This window comes from Liolophura sinensis, chromosome 6 (assembly GCF_032854445.1).
Source record: "Liolophura sinensis isolate JHLJ2023 chromosome 6, CUHK_Ljap_v2, whole genome shotgun sequence".
Lineage (NCBI taxonomy): Eukaryota > Metazoa > Mollusca > Polyplacophora > Chitonida > Chitonidae > Liolophura > Liolophura sinensis.
The window spans coordinates 40,161,938-40,179,284 of record NC_088300.1 but is presented as its reverse complement, the minus strand read 5'-3'; the positions used below and the strand labels follow the sequence as shown (position 1 = coordinate 40,179,284).

Below are 17,347 nucleotides of genomic sequence, written 5' to 3'. Positions count from 1 at the left end.
AAAAATATAGGACGAAATATTCATATTAACGATTACAGGCCAAGTATAGGAATCCATTTATATATGTACTACCTATTTAAATATCGCTGTAAAAAAAACTTAAAATAGAAAGTTAGATGACAATATAGATCAGCCGGGGCCAGCAATACACAATGAAGAAAAGGTAGGTCGATCTGCCATGTGAGAGTAGACATCCAAATATTGACAAACAAAGGCCAGAGATATAGTCTTATATGTCATAGAAAAATAAACGAATAGATAACATATCTCAAACCAGTGTGAACGCTCCGTCAAATCTAAAATGTTAAAGATCTGACAGAGAGTCATCATGCAACAGGGCAGAAAGACAACACAGTTAGTTCGACAACAGAGATCCGCGCCTCTCTGTACCAGTGACCCGACCTGGTCATGAAATAGGATGCCACCTCTATCCCTGTGACCCCCAGGGGCGTAACCATCAACTGAACAACGATAATAAGCTCTGTAGACTGTAAGAATAAGGTTTTAGCTATGTGCCGTCATCACAACACTTGTAGGAACCCCTTATAATTAGCCAATTGGAGCCAAAAAAAAACTGGAATATAAATTAAAAGAAAACGAGTGATGTATTCAAAATGAAAGTTCTCAGGCAACGAAGTTTACACAGGGATAGCTCCTAGCGCAAGGTAAAAAAGGGTAGGGACAAACACGCACACCAATAACTATAACTTGCTCTCACACAGTTTGGCAGCCAACACAGTCCCAAACGAGTCCCAAAAGAGGCACTATAGTCATCACACACTGAGTTGCACTACAAACGGGACAAAGTATCAAATATGCTTAATGGTACTTCTTCCCGACAACATCGACGTAATAGTTTACGTCGCACAGTTTGGCAGCCAACAATATTATTATACACGAGTCCCAAAGGAGGCACTATAGTCATCACACACTGAGTCGCACTACAATCGGGACAAAGTATCAAATATGCTTAATGGTACTTCTGCCCGACAACATCGACGTAATAGTTTACGATATGCACACTTTAGCTGAAAAGGCTGAATGCTAACTAAAGGGGAACGTTATGGCATCGGATTTGACCACTGTGCTGCAAACTTTCGAAGGATTTCCTAAATCACCGAATCTGATATTCAAAAGGAAATAGCAACAGTTTGAACACAGCTATGTTAACACAGCAGTCGGTTTAAACTCAGACTTCGTGTAGCCCGTATCGGAGAATCGGACCCAGAGAGGTACGATAAGAAAGGGCAAATTTCAAAATCCCAGCACAATTCTGTAAATTTCCGATTCTTGGAAATCCAAAAACTTGGTCGAAGCACTCATGAAAGTTATAATGTCATAAAAGAGATGGTTACTTAGTAATAACCCACCAAAATGCACTCTCGATCTAAAACGCCAATTTTTCGTTTGAACAAGGCACTATTTTTATTTACAGAATGAAGATCGACGTTAACCAGAAAAATGTCCTTACTGAACCTTTCCTGTGTGTATTTCTACGTGCTGTCAAAGTTTAGTTTTGGTTAACGTTTTGTCTTATGTGAAAAATAAACTTTATAATGTTATCAGTTTTGTCATAATTTGGCAACTTTAAAAATGCCATAGTCTGTCTGTCATCCTTCATAGTACAGCGAATGGGTCGCTATAGAGAGCACAGTTTTTACTTCAAGGAAGAGTTCGATTCTTTGTGCGGTTATTTTTATTTTTTCTGGCAACATACTTTTTCTGGCAAGATAAACATATTTTAGTGTCACTGGAGCAGGCTACCAATTTTTTGATTTTACTATCTATACATTGCTTCATGTATTTTTGCTATATAACAGGGAAAGGGAAGTAAAAGGAAACTGAAAAAAGAAATAGCCTTACAAATGTGTCAGCAGCTGGCAATCACAGCTATAGTCAATTTCATTTCTTGAGGTGCACACCTTCTTGTACTGGGGCCGAATCCTCGCCTTACCATACCTGGTTTTTTGACGCTTGGCAATCTTCTGGTAAGGCCCTATTCAACATGTTCCAAATTATGAAACTTCTTTCTAACGTTACCGAGAACACTAGCTTGGTCAGAGTTGATGTCAAATGATTCTAATGAATCCTGACTTTATAAGCACTCTTATGACTCAGATGACAGATTCTTGAAACTATGTATTGTAGATAGCTTTCAATTTAATCTGGAAAACAACACATTTTCTGTATTCTAAAATGTTCACCAGCTCTTTGTGCAATTAATCCAGTTTAGACTTAATGTAATTTTTATTTGTCATTGTTGTCTAACGTCATATTCAGGCGTTACTCGCTTAATACATAAGGGCGGTCAGTTTAATGGGCGGAGGAATCCGGGTTTCCCGGAGTATAAACCACTGTCCTTTGGCAAGTTATATTCTGGCAAACTTACCCACGTGTGACCTACAGAAATGCACATATACTGGTGGAAGAAACGTGGTCTTCAGCGAACGTCAGACTGCGCAAATGGTGACAGGAGCGCCTTCGACAGCTTATTGTCATCAAGATCGATTCGAGTACGACGTTAAACCCCAAGCACTAACTCACTCACTCAAAGTCGATTTGCTCTCCGTCAATGTATATGTGAGCGAGTATCTTGTGGCATTAATATTGTGTATGAGAGTGTACTTGTATATGCAGCAAATCAATTACCTGCGGGCTACCTACTCATTCATACTCATTACATTAATTGATATGCAGTGAACACCAAAGACATTTTTAAGCACAACTGTTAATTAACTGACGTTGAGACAGATAAATAGTGAATATAAAAACATCACACAGACTTACTTAGAACATTGTCGGTAGAATCATAGCCTGATAAATATATTCACAAATTCAACGCTGACTGGATCCTTAAGTTTCATGACGCCATTTCATCTGCTTATCGATGGAAGTTGAGTAATGTAAATTTGCACTGGAAGACATTACGGAGAACTAGACCAAGGTAACGCCTCAACAGACTTTTTAGCTTGTAAAACAGGACAGGAATACACTATGTCGTCACCAAGTATATATATATATATATACATTGCTTTTTCTGCGCCAAAAACAAGACTAATTTTAATTACATGTTAAGTGTTGTGATTAATATTTGAGCTAGGCAACGAACTCTGCACTCCGAAAAACAGAAGAGTTTCAAATGATACCCGGTGGCAATGAGCTAACGAAGATGCATCTAATCATAAATCATAATGAACAGGCAATGGTTAACATGATATGGTTTGCACACTGTTGAGTTTCCATCACTTCCATCACTACGTGGACAGTGAGTGTCATCAAAGTGCTGATTGTGGTTTGTTTGTTTCCGGGGCAAATGTACCGCTATTTGAACGAATGGCGATTAAATGCTTGTAATACATTTTGACAAGAGGACATTATATAACCACACATGCAAGAGATCAAGACACGAATGCCGCAAGTTATTACTTTTCGTTTGAAAGTCCTTGTGTGTATATCTCTGAGCTCCATATGAGAGCGGCAGATGACACGAATGAATGAGGTGTGATGGTGATTGTGGTGAAAAACAAACAGATACCGATTTACAATCTCGTGACGGAATGGTAACATATGCGCTCCACATTTTATAGTTCACTGACCTTGGACAACGTTTCTGTGATTTCTACATCTTCATTCTTCACTTCTCTCACTTCTCTATTTCCCTGGCACTGGTGCTTTCACGGCGCCAAAGATTACCTTGTCGCTTTGACAGTTTTGAGTGTTTTTTCACGTTTTTTTTTTGGATGAAAAGGAAAAACATAAAGGAGACCTGTTGTAGTAAAAATCAACAGATTTGGCGTTTTCTGAGAAACGCTCTGAAGAAATATGTCTGGAGAAAGCTATTAGACATGAGAAGTTTGATAGAGAGGTTTTCTGATCATTTTTGTCGGGTAGCTTCTTGTCAAACTGAAAAGGTATTCATCAGTCTGTTAAAGATATCTTCCATCCAACTCTGGTCTGTTGCCTTGGTTTTTTGTGCAACTTCGTGGCATTTTAAAACATACACCAGTAATATATATTTTTTATCTAATACTATTTAATATTTCTGTTGTAATAAAACGATTAAGAACTGAAACAATCAGTGGTTAATTGTGAAACAGTTTTGACTTTCCAAAAACTGAAATTTATTACAAAATAGGAACATCTTGGAAAAACGCAACCGTGTGACGTTAAATTTATCATCTGCCCTTTAGTTGTGTTCGGTAATCTATGAACTTTTCTACTGAACGTCAGTGTGGTTCCTTTAATATCAAAGAGGTCTTTGGATTGTGACCATTTCACGTCTTTAAATCTTAGATTTTAAAGCAACAAAAACTTGTCAACTGTTATCATGATGTCAGTTAATGTTTGTGGTGTCGACTCATTTATATAAAACCCTGTTGCGGTAAGCGTAAACATATCCGTAAAAGCTAATCGCAAACCTATAATTTAATATGTATTGGCCTTGAGTAATAGTGCATAACCGACGAACCTGTATTTTGTCTTCGCCCGTCCCACCCCAATCGCTTCCCTCATCTCCTCAATTCACAAAGCTGCGGTGAATATTACCTTGAAATATTGGATGGTCCAGTAAGCCTTGATCACGCCATGCATTGAAACCAGAAGAAGTTAATTGAATACTGTAACTGGGGACGGCCAATTCTCCACATGAATTAACAGTCCTCGATTCCGCTCGCTACAGCGTTATGTAAAACAACGTGATACTTGACAAACAGATATGGGTAAACCTGTTACGACTCACTGAAACAAAACAAATTTGCCAGAGACAAAATTGCAGTAATCATTTGCCCAGATGAGCACATACACATAACAGATCCACATCCTGCACAAGTCCGGTTTTACCACGTTGTACAAAACTTCATCCAGTACTCCAGATGGCGTCCTCAAATAAAATAACATGAGTCTAAAAAAGAAATAATGATAACATATTCCTGACATTTTTAACGCTTCCTCATTTATTTAAAAATTTTTTTTTACTGTCTGTTGTTTTTTCTCTGAAGTCCTCCTGAAGACAGTGGAAAGCCCTTCTTGTTCGTAAGTAAATAAATGAATGATTATGGCTTAATGCCACTTCTGTAATATTCATAAGCAAATGAAACGCTGAATGCTCAATTGTGGATTGCTACACACAGGAAATGATTCTCACCATATACCCCTGTTCACACAGCTACTGGGCTTTCCACAAAAACACCAAATGTCAATCGCCAGAAAGCTTGGCGAAAGTCCATATTTGAGAATGCATAGATGAACGGGTTGATGACAGAGTTGAAGTAACCAAACCAAGTAAGAATGACGAATAACCGTGTGCTGACGTTGCACGTGTAACAAAACGCCCGCAGAACATAAACACAGAAGAATGGAAGCCAGCAAATTATGAATCCTCCAACAACAATGGCCAGAGATTTGGCCGTCTTCCCTTCTTTTAGAATAAGCGCCTTTTCTGCCTTTTGAACATCTTTAAATTTGTCTGCGCCTATATTACGCCTAGGTGTCTTAGAGGCACTGTTGTAGTTTCTGTGATGAGTATCTTCCAAAGGAACCTCGGCGTTGAAAGTTGTCGTGGCTTGATTGGCAATGGTACAGCCAGGTAGATTCTGTATGGAACTACTCTTCTTCACTTGCCGTCCATTTCGAGACAGAAAACTATTAGCAGCCTGGCCTCGTCCGCTGCACGTGTGTCGGTTTTCCATTACAAGAAGCACGTTGTTTTCGTCACTGTTGCTAGAATCAGTTTTCTTTGTTCGGCTACGCAAAAGACTGCGTCGGTATGGTAACAGACGCTTCTCTCTGTCAAAGACGATTTTGTAAATTCTTGCGTAGACGAAGACCATGACTAACATTGGAATAAAGAAAGACCCCATGGCAGAGTAAATAATATATCCTGGGTCCTTGGTGAGGCCACATTGGTTAGAATGTTCGTACCTGCCATGCTCTTTCCAGCCGAATATCGGCGGGCATGTTACAATAACTGACGCACACCAAACGACAAATATCATCAACAGCGCCAGTCGTTTACTTCTTTTGGTTGCGTAAAGTAACGGTCTAGAAATGGCTAGGTAGCGATCCAGACTAATACAGCAGAGGTTCAGGATAGAAGCGGTACACAACAAAACATCCAGAGAGATCCACATGTCACAAAGGGCTGCTCCAAGCGGCCACGAGCCGACCATTTCAACCATAATTCCCAGAGGCATCACCGATAATGACAATAACAAGTCGGCCGTTGCTAACGACACGACAAAACAATTTGTTACCGTTTTTAGTCTCTTGGTCGACGCTACAGCGACGATGACCAGGACGTTTCCCAAAAGCGCAACAACGTCTATAATGCACAGAATAAAACCAACACAAATGAGCCGCACAGTTGTAACGGCAAGCGTATCATCATTCTCTAAAGTGGTGGAGAAGTTTTCATAGCTTCCATTGATGTCGAGGGAAAAATTGAGAAAATTCGGGAACGATTGATTACCGCTGAACAATAAAATCATACTGTTACATGGACGAAATAGCGTCGTCTTCTTTTCATAACTCATTAGATTGTCATGCAAGTCAAACCAGAGGATTGTACTCACAGCGTTATCCTTGAAGTTTCATGTTCAGAAGCGAACGGTAAAGATTTGACCGCACTGGTACCCTTACTTCTCTTGCCTTCCTTCAGTCTGACACTGAACGGTACGTCGTTGTCTAACCGATCGATACTCAGTACAGCTAGTCTGTGTCTCTTTCACAGAGCCCTATTTATACTCCACACGCTCCGCACTTCCGCGCCGTGCCCAACTCTTGTCCACCAGCCACCAGAGCTACACTGGAATTCCTTCCCCTATCAGCCCATCGTGCTATTCATAAGAAACGCAAGTGATATTGCATTGTAAATTTGATACCTAGCACGTATTTGGAATCATCAAAGATCACAAGTATCAGCATCAGAAGATGCCTTATCACAAGAGTCTATAGCAGTCAATAAAAGTTTCATCTTGGATCGACTGCAGATTACTTTGTCTGCTGCCTATATGCCGTAATCCTCGATATTCAGCGTAACAGTAGTCCATTCTATATGACTAACGGCGATATTTTGGGCTTTGTCAAACTGACTCAAGCTCAAAGGAAGCGACTAATATCACAACACTATACCTGGCTTCCTTACTCGAGCGGTATATCATGGCTAGATGGTGTGTTTGTGTCAAGTATTTCCACATACTTGACAGCAACAAGAGTGATATATAACCATGTTCTTAGCTTAGCAACACCTGACACATCCACTTCTAACTTACCCTCTATATACCTTGCGTGCTGGGGGATGACATGGACAAAACCGTAAATCATTTCTCGAAAAAGATAAGTGTAGACATCAGTGCGTGGTACTAACGATTTGTGTATCGACCAGAGCTCATCAGTGCGTGGGGGTCTCAAATATTGTACATGTGCCCTTACTCTGCGCCAGGTATCTGAATGAAAATGTTTACCTGTGACGGAGCTTTAGATAAAATAACTCAAATGTTAAAAGGTAGAATGTGATGATTTGTCATTGACAGCTGATGTAGAGCAAGCGAGTAGTTAGTAGATACAGACTTGCCTTAAACCATTGGTTGAGCTATTATACTCTGTGACACAGAATTTCGAGCCCTTCTCCCAAACCTCTGGAAAAAAGGGTTGGGCGTTTTGAAATAGTGACGTCATTTTTAAGCGAGTGGCAGGCGACAGTGATTTCTGACAGTAAGCTTGGTTTCAAGTTCTTATATAATCTGCGGCACGCTCGAGTCTTGTAGATGATGTTTATTTATTATCAGCTTTCATTATGGGTTTTTGTTATCAGGTTTTATTATCTGTTTTTGTTATCAGCTTTTATTATCAGGTCTCTGCACAAAGCGGTTGGAATCCAACATGACAACTTGTGTTGTTTTCAATAAACACAGAAATGTGTTACCTCAACACAAACACGTGTCAAATAAATGTGAAGTAATAAGACATGTTTGTATTACAAAATAATAAAACACAAACTTATGTGGAACCAAACTGAAATAATGCATATCATGCACAATTTAGCTAATTTGTGTTGGTACAGCAAGTATTGTGCACAATATCCAGCACATCTTTTGTTCCAATTTGTCAACATAAGACCCTGTGTTAATTCAACACAAAACAGTTGTTCAAATACGACAGGAAGGAACACAGCTTTGTGTGCATACAACACAAGTGTTTTGGTGTGTAGCTCTGAGGGGACGAGAAACTTACATGTGATATAATAATACCAATCAATCAATCAGTTAGAAGCATATGACGCATATTTTCACCTGCATCCTAGCTAAAGACGATTCTACTTTGTTACGTATCACATTGCTACCATTATCATCCTTGATCTGAAGTATCAACCAATATTGAAGAACCCTGCGTCGGGTTGTAACCAGGGGTCGCTTGCACAAAGGGATCGTAAGCCTAAATTGATTGCAAATCATTCAGATCTCGATGTAGCCCTAGTTTACAATCGACACCCTCTTGCACGAAGGGATTATAAGCTAAAATAGTTGTAATTTACAATCAGAAATTACAGTGCGGTCGGCCATGTTGTAAATATAATCACCCCAAAATTAACGTTAAGTACAAAAACTTGGGTAAATGTAGGCAGACTGTTAGCACATTTCGATGAGTTTTGCAACGATGTGCAATGCAATTGTCGCAATTGTCTCAAAAAGATGTTACGAGCATTTCTTCACATATTGTTGTTATTAGATGCTGAATCATTATGATGTAGAACTCTTCTGAATATTAAGGCAAGAAAAGTTATTGCTCGTACATTGTCCATTTACACAGGCAACCCTTATTTACAAGTCGAATTTGGCCGGCGAATTTCACGATTGTAACTTCTGAAACTTTTTTTCACAACCAATTGTAAATTGTAGGACCTACAATCAATTATGGCTACGATTTCTTTGTGCAAGTGGGCCCAGAACGTTTAAAATCCTTTATCTTCGTATACGTCCTCGCCTGACTATCCACTCAGGGGACAGGCCAAGCACTGGCCGATCTGAAGTTCGTATGCCGTGATTCGACGGGATTTATAGCACGTGTCTTCGGCATGAACGTACAGGCGAGGGAGCGCTATAAAAGGATAAGAATTTGGACTGAACTGTTTCAAGCACGCATCGTCATCATCCGACTGAAACGATGCTGCTAGTGACGTAAAACGTATTTGCAAGTTGTACGTTAGGTATATTGTAACTGACCTCTCACTGATACCAGTCAAACCGGTAGTTCTGCCAAGTCGCTGTTCAGCGACTTATCGCAACATGATAGGTGCAGTATAAATTGGATATTGTATACAGTTAAATGAATTAGTTACAAACAGCTCATGCATAGTTTAAATGTGAGTCTCAAACAACTGGCAACTAACTCAGGATAGTATGGAAGCCGGATGAGGACATCTCGCCCCGCGGCCCACGGGTCGCGACACGAATGGACGAGGACGGTAGCGTTCGCGGCGCGCGATTTGATTCGTCCTCGTGAAGCGTGTGCGACCCACGGGCAGCGGGGTGAGATGTCCTCATCTTCCATTGGATACCAAAATGACAAGAGAAAACTGGCAACTATACTGCATGTAGTTACCGTCCAGGTTTCTTGAGAGTTCCATGTAGTTAGCGTGGAGGGTTCTCGAGCGCTCAATGTAGTTACCGCTCAGGGTTGTCGAGAGTTCCATGTGGTGACAGCTGAGGGTTCAGTGTACATGTAGTTCAGGCCCAGGGTTCTCGAGGGTTCCGTGTAGTTACCGCCCAAGGTTCTCGAAGGTTTCATGTAATTAAAGCCCAGTGTTTTCTATGGGCATCCAGTTCTGCCTAGAGTGCAATTTGTAAAGCACGAATCACCCAAAGTCGACAGTACATGATGTGTATGGATGCCTACACAGTTATTTAATGGGTGATCAACAGCTGTTTGAACATTCTAGGCATGTAGCTTTCCATAAAGGCGAGCAAAGGCCAGTAAAGATCTGGCAAAGCACCACTTTATTAGGTCCACGCCGACGCAGTCTGTAACGAGGTGACTTGAAAATGGCTCTGTTGACCTGGAGCGTCCACCTTCGTTGACGGCTGGTATACAAATGTCTGTTTCAGCGCATAGCTTCTAAACAAGAAATAGCTATTACTTTAGCGTGAAAGGGTTTACTTTAACATGTAATGAGAATTAGATATATACATATGAATCGAGCCAGCTTTGCGTTGTTAAAGAAAATAAGGTGACAAAAGTTCCTGCCAACTTGAAATTGTCCCAATCTCTCACTGAGACATGTGATTCTCAGTGCGCCCAGTGTCCTACTGAGCCTTGTGCCCACATGAACGATTGGCCCCAATGAACATACTGTCCCCATGTGCCAAGTGTTCCATTGAGCCTCGTGTTCAAATACACAACTAGTCCCAATGAACATAATGTCCCCATGTGCCAAGTGTCCCATTGAGCCTCGTGTTCAAATACACAACTAGTCCCAATGAACATAATGTCCCCATGTGCCCAGTGTCCCACTGAGCCTCGTTTCCAAATGCACACCTAGTCATGAACATAATGTCCCCGACATTGTGATTTTGTCTGCCCCTTAACTCATTTAAGCTTCTTTTAAGCTAATATCGCTTTCAACTGAGATCTTAATAATTTGAATTATTTCACGTTTTTAGTTGTTTGCCCCCACTCCACTTGTCTTAGTCTTTTGTTTTGTGCTTAGTATACGCGTGTTATAATGGGGCCCGATTGTCATCAGTCTCCGTGTTTCCATACGCACGTCGTACAATGCGACGCAACTCTCGTCACTCTCCGTGTTTCAATACGCACGTTATACAATACGACCCGCCTCTCATCAGTCTCCGTGTTTCAATACGCACGTTATACAATACGACCCGCCTCTCATCAGTCTCCGTGTTACAATACGCACGTTATACAAAGCGACCCGCCACTCATCAGTCTCCGTGTTTCACGCACCTTATACATTGTATCTCTTGCCTCAGTGTACCCCTTGGCCAATATTTCTCTTGCCTCAATGCATCCCTTGCCCAATATATCCCATCCACTTTGCCTTTTGCCTAAGTCTATCCCTTCGACTACGTGCCTCTTACCTTAATGTATCCCTTGCCCACTGCGCCCCTTGCCTCAGTGTATCCCCTGGCCAATGTGCCTCTTGTCTCAGTGTAGCCTTTGCCCAAAATAGCTCTTGCCACAATTTATCCCTTCCAATATGCGTCTTGCCTCAGTCTATCCCTTCCACTATGTGCTTCTTGCCTCCATGTATTCCTTGCCCAATGTGCCTCTTGCCTCAATGTATCCCATGCCCAATATAGCTCTTGCCACAATGTACCCCTTCCAATATGCGTCTTGCCTCAGTCTATCCCTTTAACCAAATGTGCTTCTTGCCTCAATGTATTCCTTGCCCAGTGTGCCTCTTGCCTCAATATATACCTTGCACAATATACCTCTTGCCTCAATGTATCCCATGCCCAATATACCTCTTGCCTCAATGTATCCCTTGCCCAGTGTGCCTGTTGCCTCAATGTGTCCCTTGTCCAATATGCCTCTTGCTTCAGTGTATCATTTGCCCAATGTGCCTCTTGCCTCAGTATATCCCTTGTCTTATGTGTTTCTTGCCTAAATATATCCATGGTGTGGAGTGCCTTCTACCTCAATATATCCGTTGCCCCATGTTATTGCCTCAATGTATCCCTTGCTCCATGATGCTTCCTGTCTAAATGACGGATTTAATTTCGTTACATGCTCTCATACACTGGAGCATCCCACCAATGACCTCATCGTTAACTACATGTCACTATGTTTCTTAAGCTGCCGCAAATGGATGTATATATAGAATTATATAATTACGTGAAAGTATAGAAATTCCATCCCATAATTGTCATGAAAACCTTAAACTGGTGTGCAACACATATAATTTAGATCTCAGCAACTCCTTCCTTACTCGGATAGATATAGACTTGCAAATGGCATCGAGATTTAATACTACTTGAGATACTTCTGATTCGTTCAAGAAAGATTCGTTCAAGAAAAATCACCTTCCCAAAACCATCACAAATTCCATATTTATGAAATAAACGGTTATGGTATAATCTGTATTCTCCTTTTATATAGGAGACTCAGAAGTGAAGTAAAATATGTTTGTGATGGATTATATCTAAATAGGCTGGCCAAATGTCCACATAACGCATTTGTCCAGATATGCCACAAACAGCTGTAGGTGAGCTAATGTTTATATACATGACGTCTGGCTATACTATGCAGGACGCACAGGCTGGAGAACTCAAAGAGGCCGGAAGATGGTCACCCCTTGGAAACAAGAAAAACATATTACAGGCCAATTTAATGTTCACACGAAAAACTTCACAGTGAATGCGGTCTATCAGACTGTAATTTGATGTCAGCGTTTTTAGTCATATCTATCCGATAGGTGAGCTTTTCCTCTTTGCCTGGACGTCATTGCTCGATTGAGCCATATGGATTTTACTCGTTCGGGTTGAAGGCTGATCGAGCGTGTAGGAGCGACAGGAAATATCCCATCTGGAGATAGTAATTATTCTCCCGATGCGTTACTCCTCTCAGACTCGACATCACAGTGCCTGCTATAAACCTGAACGTCACAAATAATTGACCAGATCTCCCAACCACTTGTCCATTCACCAACAGCTTTTTAATTCGCATTAATACTGCTACATGACATTTTTTGTCAAGGTGTATCGATATTTATCGACAACTGTGTTTCAGCGTGCGAACAGACGCTCCCTGTCAGTAACGTTGTAAAAGGGCGTCTATTTTTTTTTTTTACATCTGCTTTATTGGTCTAACAAACAGGTTTAACCAAGCATGATTGAAATGTCTTTGATGAACTGTCAATGGAGATCGCATAATGGATTATGCACGACATTATGCATGGGGCGTTCCACTTTAATGACCATTAATGTTAATGCACATTATTTACCGCGTTTTTAACTCCCATCGGGCACAAACTCTTGTACACTGATTGTTCACGATTGCAACAGGTTTGTATTAAGTCTTTTTATGAATTATGACACAGGTTAATATTATTGATGCTCTTGCCTTTGCAGATATTTTATGCCCATTGCCCGTCCCATACAAATCATATGAGATTTCCATGTCTGCAGTCACGGACCTGAGGGAACCGCTGACATTTGCCCCGAGCTGTAAAGCTTCCACTCGGGCTGGCCGTCAGTTCCTGACCAGGGAACCGGTTTGTGAATCAATCTTGGCGAAACAAATTGCTTGGCTGTCAGTTTACTAAACTCACTGGAAGCTTCTGTCCGCTAGAACTGTTGCTGTTCGCAAACCCTCTTTAAACTTCACCAGTAATTTTTCCCTGAATCTATGACCACTTTATTTGTTCTCTGTTGTTCGTAAGTATTAAACAGTGATCAGTTTGGCGAACAACTGCTGACATTACCCGGCACTGAACGACAGGTAATGTATCTCACAGACCTAAATTGCTCAATTGAGCAATACTTGCTAAGCTGGCCTATCATGAGGAAGATATCACTCCGAATTCAGTGGCGTCACTGACCTATATCAGACAGATGTAATTCTTCCATTCATCGGATATTCTCCTTATGGTTTTCGTTCAAAATATATTTAGATGTATTCGTTTATTGGTTTATTCTTTGTTTTATATGTATCATTTATAGCCTAATGGTTAATATGCTAGCCTAGCATAATGTATCTAGGGGCCTCACACCAATGTGATCGTTGTGGATTCAAGTCCAGCTCATGCTGGCTTCCTTTTCGGTCGTACGTGGGAAGGTCTGCCAGCAACCTGGGACGTGGGTTTCCCCTGGTTTCTTACCACCATAATACTAACCACCGTCGTAGAGGTGAAATATTCTTCTAGAATTCCAATTAAATATTCTTTCCCAGAGCAGTGTTTTACAAGTGTCCTTACAACAGTCTCCTTTGTTGGAGACTTATCGACTTATGAGTTTTAAAACAAGTTGACAAAATATTCATTTACAGGCGACATTGGAATTGAGAGGAAAGTGACTCGTCCGATGCTTCTTACAGAAGTATATGATAAAACTACATGTAGATTGCTGGTGGTTTCCAGCTATGTTTTCTGCTGCCCGACCTGTATCTTACAGGTTAAGGTCTGTTCAGCCTATTTCAGGTCTTAAGCCACTGAAATAATATTTATTCACGACACAAATACGGCGAAACAGGATACTTTCAACCCAGGAACTCTTATGTACGTATTTGTACAGGAATTCGCTTTCGATCAGTGATAATAATTTTAAAGGAAACCCTCGATATACAAGAGATGGACAGAATGTGGAATAATGTATGTAAATGATGTGATAAGTAAAATACAGTTATCACATATATCGATGGTGATGAAATCTTTCAACACACTTCTTCACTTTCAGTGGAATAGACACTGTCTAAAATTTGCACCTAGAAAAATTTCAAGACATATTGCAGAGAACCTATAACACCGTTTGTTCCAAATAATATTTTGCCCCTTGTCTAGTATAAGAAAGGATGTCTATTATTTTCTGATTTACTGTCTCTTAATGCAACGTCACACAGCATCATCAAACTAACAAATCTCCTGATGACGTCACACCGCACCATCAGACTGACAGATCTCCTGATGTAACTCCACACAGCACCAGCAGAATTAGCGGTTGGCCAAGAGTTAGCGGTTCCGTTAAGGGTGTAGCCTGCTTAACGTCTTGCTCCCTTCCACTCTCCAAATGTTTCAAGCTGATGGTGACAGTAATCTTTTAATGAAAACAACACAAATTTTATTTTTGTTTAGAGGACCAGAATAACATCGCCTTTACATCTTATCATTCTTCATCAATGAAACATTTCGCGTCAACAAATCCTCGGAGACCATACCAGACTGGGGGGTAATCTAGACAAGCCACAAGATGTTCCTCTATCTTCAACCATCGCAATAACTCATTGGATTAAATGCCTCAGGGACATAGAATTATGCAAGCGTGATCCCTTCTGAGGCTTAAGAAAATGTCTTCTTTCCACTGTACACCTTTGGTAGCGATAAAGCCATCGAAGCAGTCTAGATGAAACACTCGCTTGATAAACCTGGTGAGCTGCGGGCGTCTTGGGTAGGCCTAGATTGAGATGATGGATCACTTTTTGAGACAACAAATGTACAAAAACCTGAAGACCTGTATCAAGTAGAAATGTCGATTACAAGATTTTAGCCAACAGCTAGCGAAAATATCATTGCAAATGTCATCAGTGCGTCTCAAACATGTCGTATCCGCGGGCGTGAGATATCGGATGTCAGCCAGTAGTTTCACGGATAGCTGGCAGTGAGCGACGGCGTTGTTCAATCATGTTCGATAAAGTACATTAATGGGAAGCTTCATATGCTGTTACTTTGAAGAATAAAAACCACCTCAACTGAAAGTGTAAACTCTGACCCTGTGGGTTGTATCGATTGAATGGCCTGTCGTCTCTTATTAGAAAAGTGTAAGACAAGCTGAAACTTTGATTTCACCTTGTATGTTTTCACCACTAAGGTTAGACCAGAAAGAGCGGAAATATCCACGTCTAACTTCCGACTAGTTTACCTCCTTTTCGGCTTAGCACATAGCCCCACTGTCTCCGTGACCCCATAAAATCAAGCTTGCGTCTGACAGAAGAGAGTGGTTTATTTATTTATTGGGGATCCTTGGTTCGCTTGAAGTGTTAGTGGATCGATCCAATATCAGGGTTAATTTCACCCCGAGCTATTTATCCGTTCTTGTTATACGTGAGTGTAAAAATCTAGAAAATCTCGTCATGTCGACGTTACAAAATATTTGCATAAAGGCCCTGTTTAATTTCAAACATTGTCACCCGGCGGCATAAAAAACGTAGGCCCACGTGTTGACCATTGCGATGTACGGTAATTCTGTCAGGCTAACACTGTAAGAGGCGCTATTTACTTGCTTAACAACATTTAGTGTGTTACTATGATGGATATAAATATGTTAATGGCGCCCAGTGCAACTAATCATCGCTTTCATGCAAGACAGATGAAACAACACCCATGTGCAACTTTTTCACAAGACAAACTGACTCAAGCAGTTAATTTCAAGCTTTATTTCTCACAGTTAGTACTAGGGCTTTCCCTTATATACAAAGGAGCAAAACTTTTATAGAGCAACGACGAAATAGTCGATATTCTAGACTTACCCAGGTCCTGGCCTGATGGAATTGACAAAATTAACATTGTTCACTAATTTCAAGTTCCAATATTTCCAAACTCGGCAGTAACAGTATTTAACACATGATATAACTTTTGTTGTTTTGCGATTGTTTTATGGGCACATGGTTTGGCGACCATTTTGAATTTTCAGGAAAACCTTTCTATAGCCGCTGATAAATTTAAAGTAAAAGAAAGCTTAAATGTGAAGTAAAGTTCAACATAAAGACAACTCAAAACTATGCGTAAAAATACTTTCATTTATTTTTTTTTAGATTTTTAAAGAGTGTTGAAAAGCATTCAAATATTTGAAAGCCATGGTAGGCTTTATGAGCCATACTGATGATATCTAGGAACTCTGACGTCACATCACCTTTTTAACTGATGTTCACCAGAAGGAAGGAATTTTTGGGAACATTATTTCAGTAGTCTTTCTCTCATTGGTAAAAAAGGTTATTCCAGCATTCAGTGTCATGTTAGAGTTGAAAAAACTTCCTTTGACGTCAAGATTCCTAACCTCTGATAATACAGTCCATAAAGGTCACCTTGGAATTCAAATATTTGAGCACTCTTTTCACAAACATCTAAAAAATAACTAAGAAATAAATTTATGCATGGTTTTAAATGGTCCATTTAGTGATTTTCCTTTAAAATGCTGTTACACAGTGAGTGGCCCTATACTGAAAGCATACGGTTTGATTCCATAAGTTAGGATTCTGCGGCCGTTTTAACAGATCATGTGACCCATTTTCGAGTTTTTATAAAACAGTTTTCACTTGTTTTAAGATTTTACCGGACGTGAAAAAAAAAACAAACAATGAAAATGACTGAATTATTTTTGGCGCAAATTCCTAGACAGAACACCGTGTAATTATGTAGTTTGCTCCCGTCGGTCCCAATACTGTAAAATACGCAGCGTTCAGTTTATTTCTGGACATCCTCTCTTTTGGACACATCATATTTTGACATGCAGAATGAAAACTGTACACGCTTGAATGATAGGAGCTGCACCAGTTTTGTAGCCTGTAGTCTGGCCTTTAATATAAACGTATGCAAACAGATTTGAGTTTCTTTTTTTACAAATCTTTTAATAATAGTTAGTTTGGCTTGTAGGGTAAAAGTCTTGTATGGAAATGACATATAGTT

At 40.3% G+C, this 17,347-nt stretch overlaps 1 protein-coding gene across 1 annotated transcript; it reads right to left on the bottom strand.

Moving 5' to 3' along the window:
• Nucleotides 1–5,156: 5,156 nt before the first annotated feature.
• LOC135467194 (tyramine/octopamine receptor-like) lies at nucleotides 5,157–6,485 on the bottom strand. The gene has a single exon (XM_064744958.1). The coding sequence runs from the start codon at nucleotides 6,483–6,485 to the stop codon at nucleotides 5,157–5,159; it is 1,329 nt and encodes a 442-aa protein (XP_064601028.1).
• Between the last annotated feature and the right edge of the window lie 10,862 nt (nucleotides 6,486–17,347).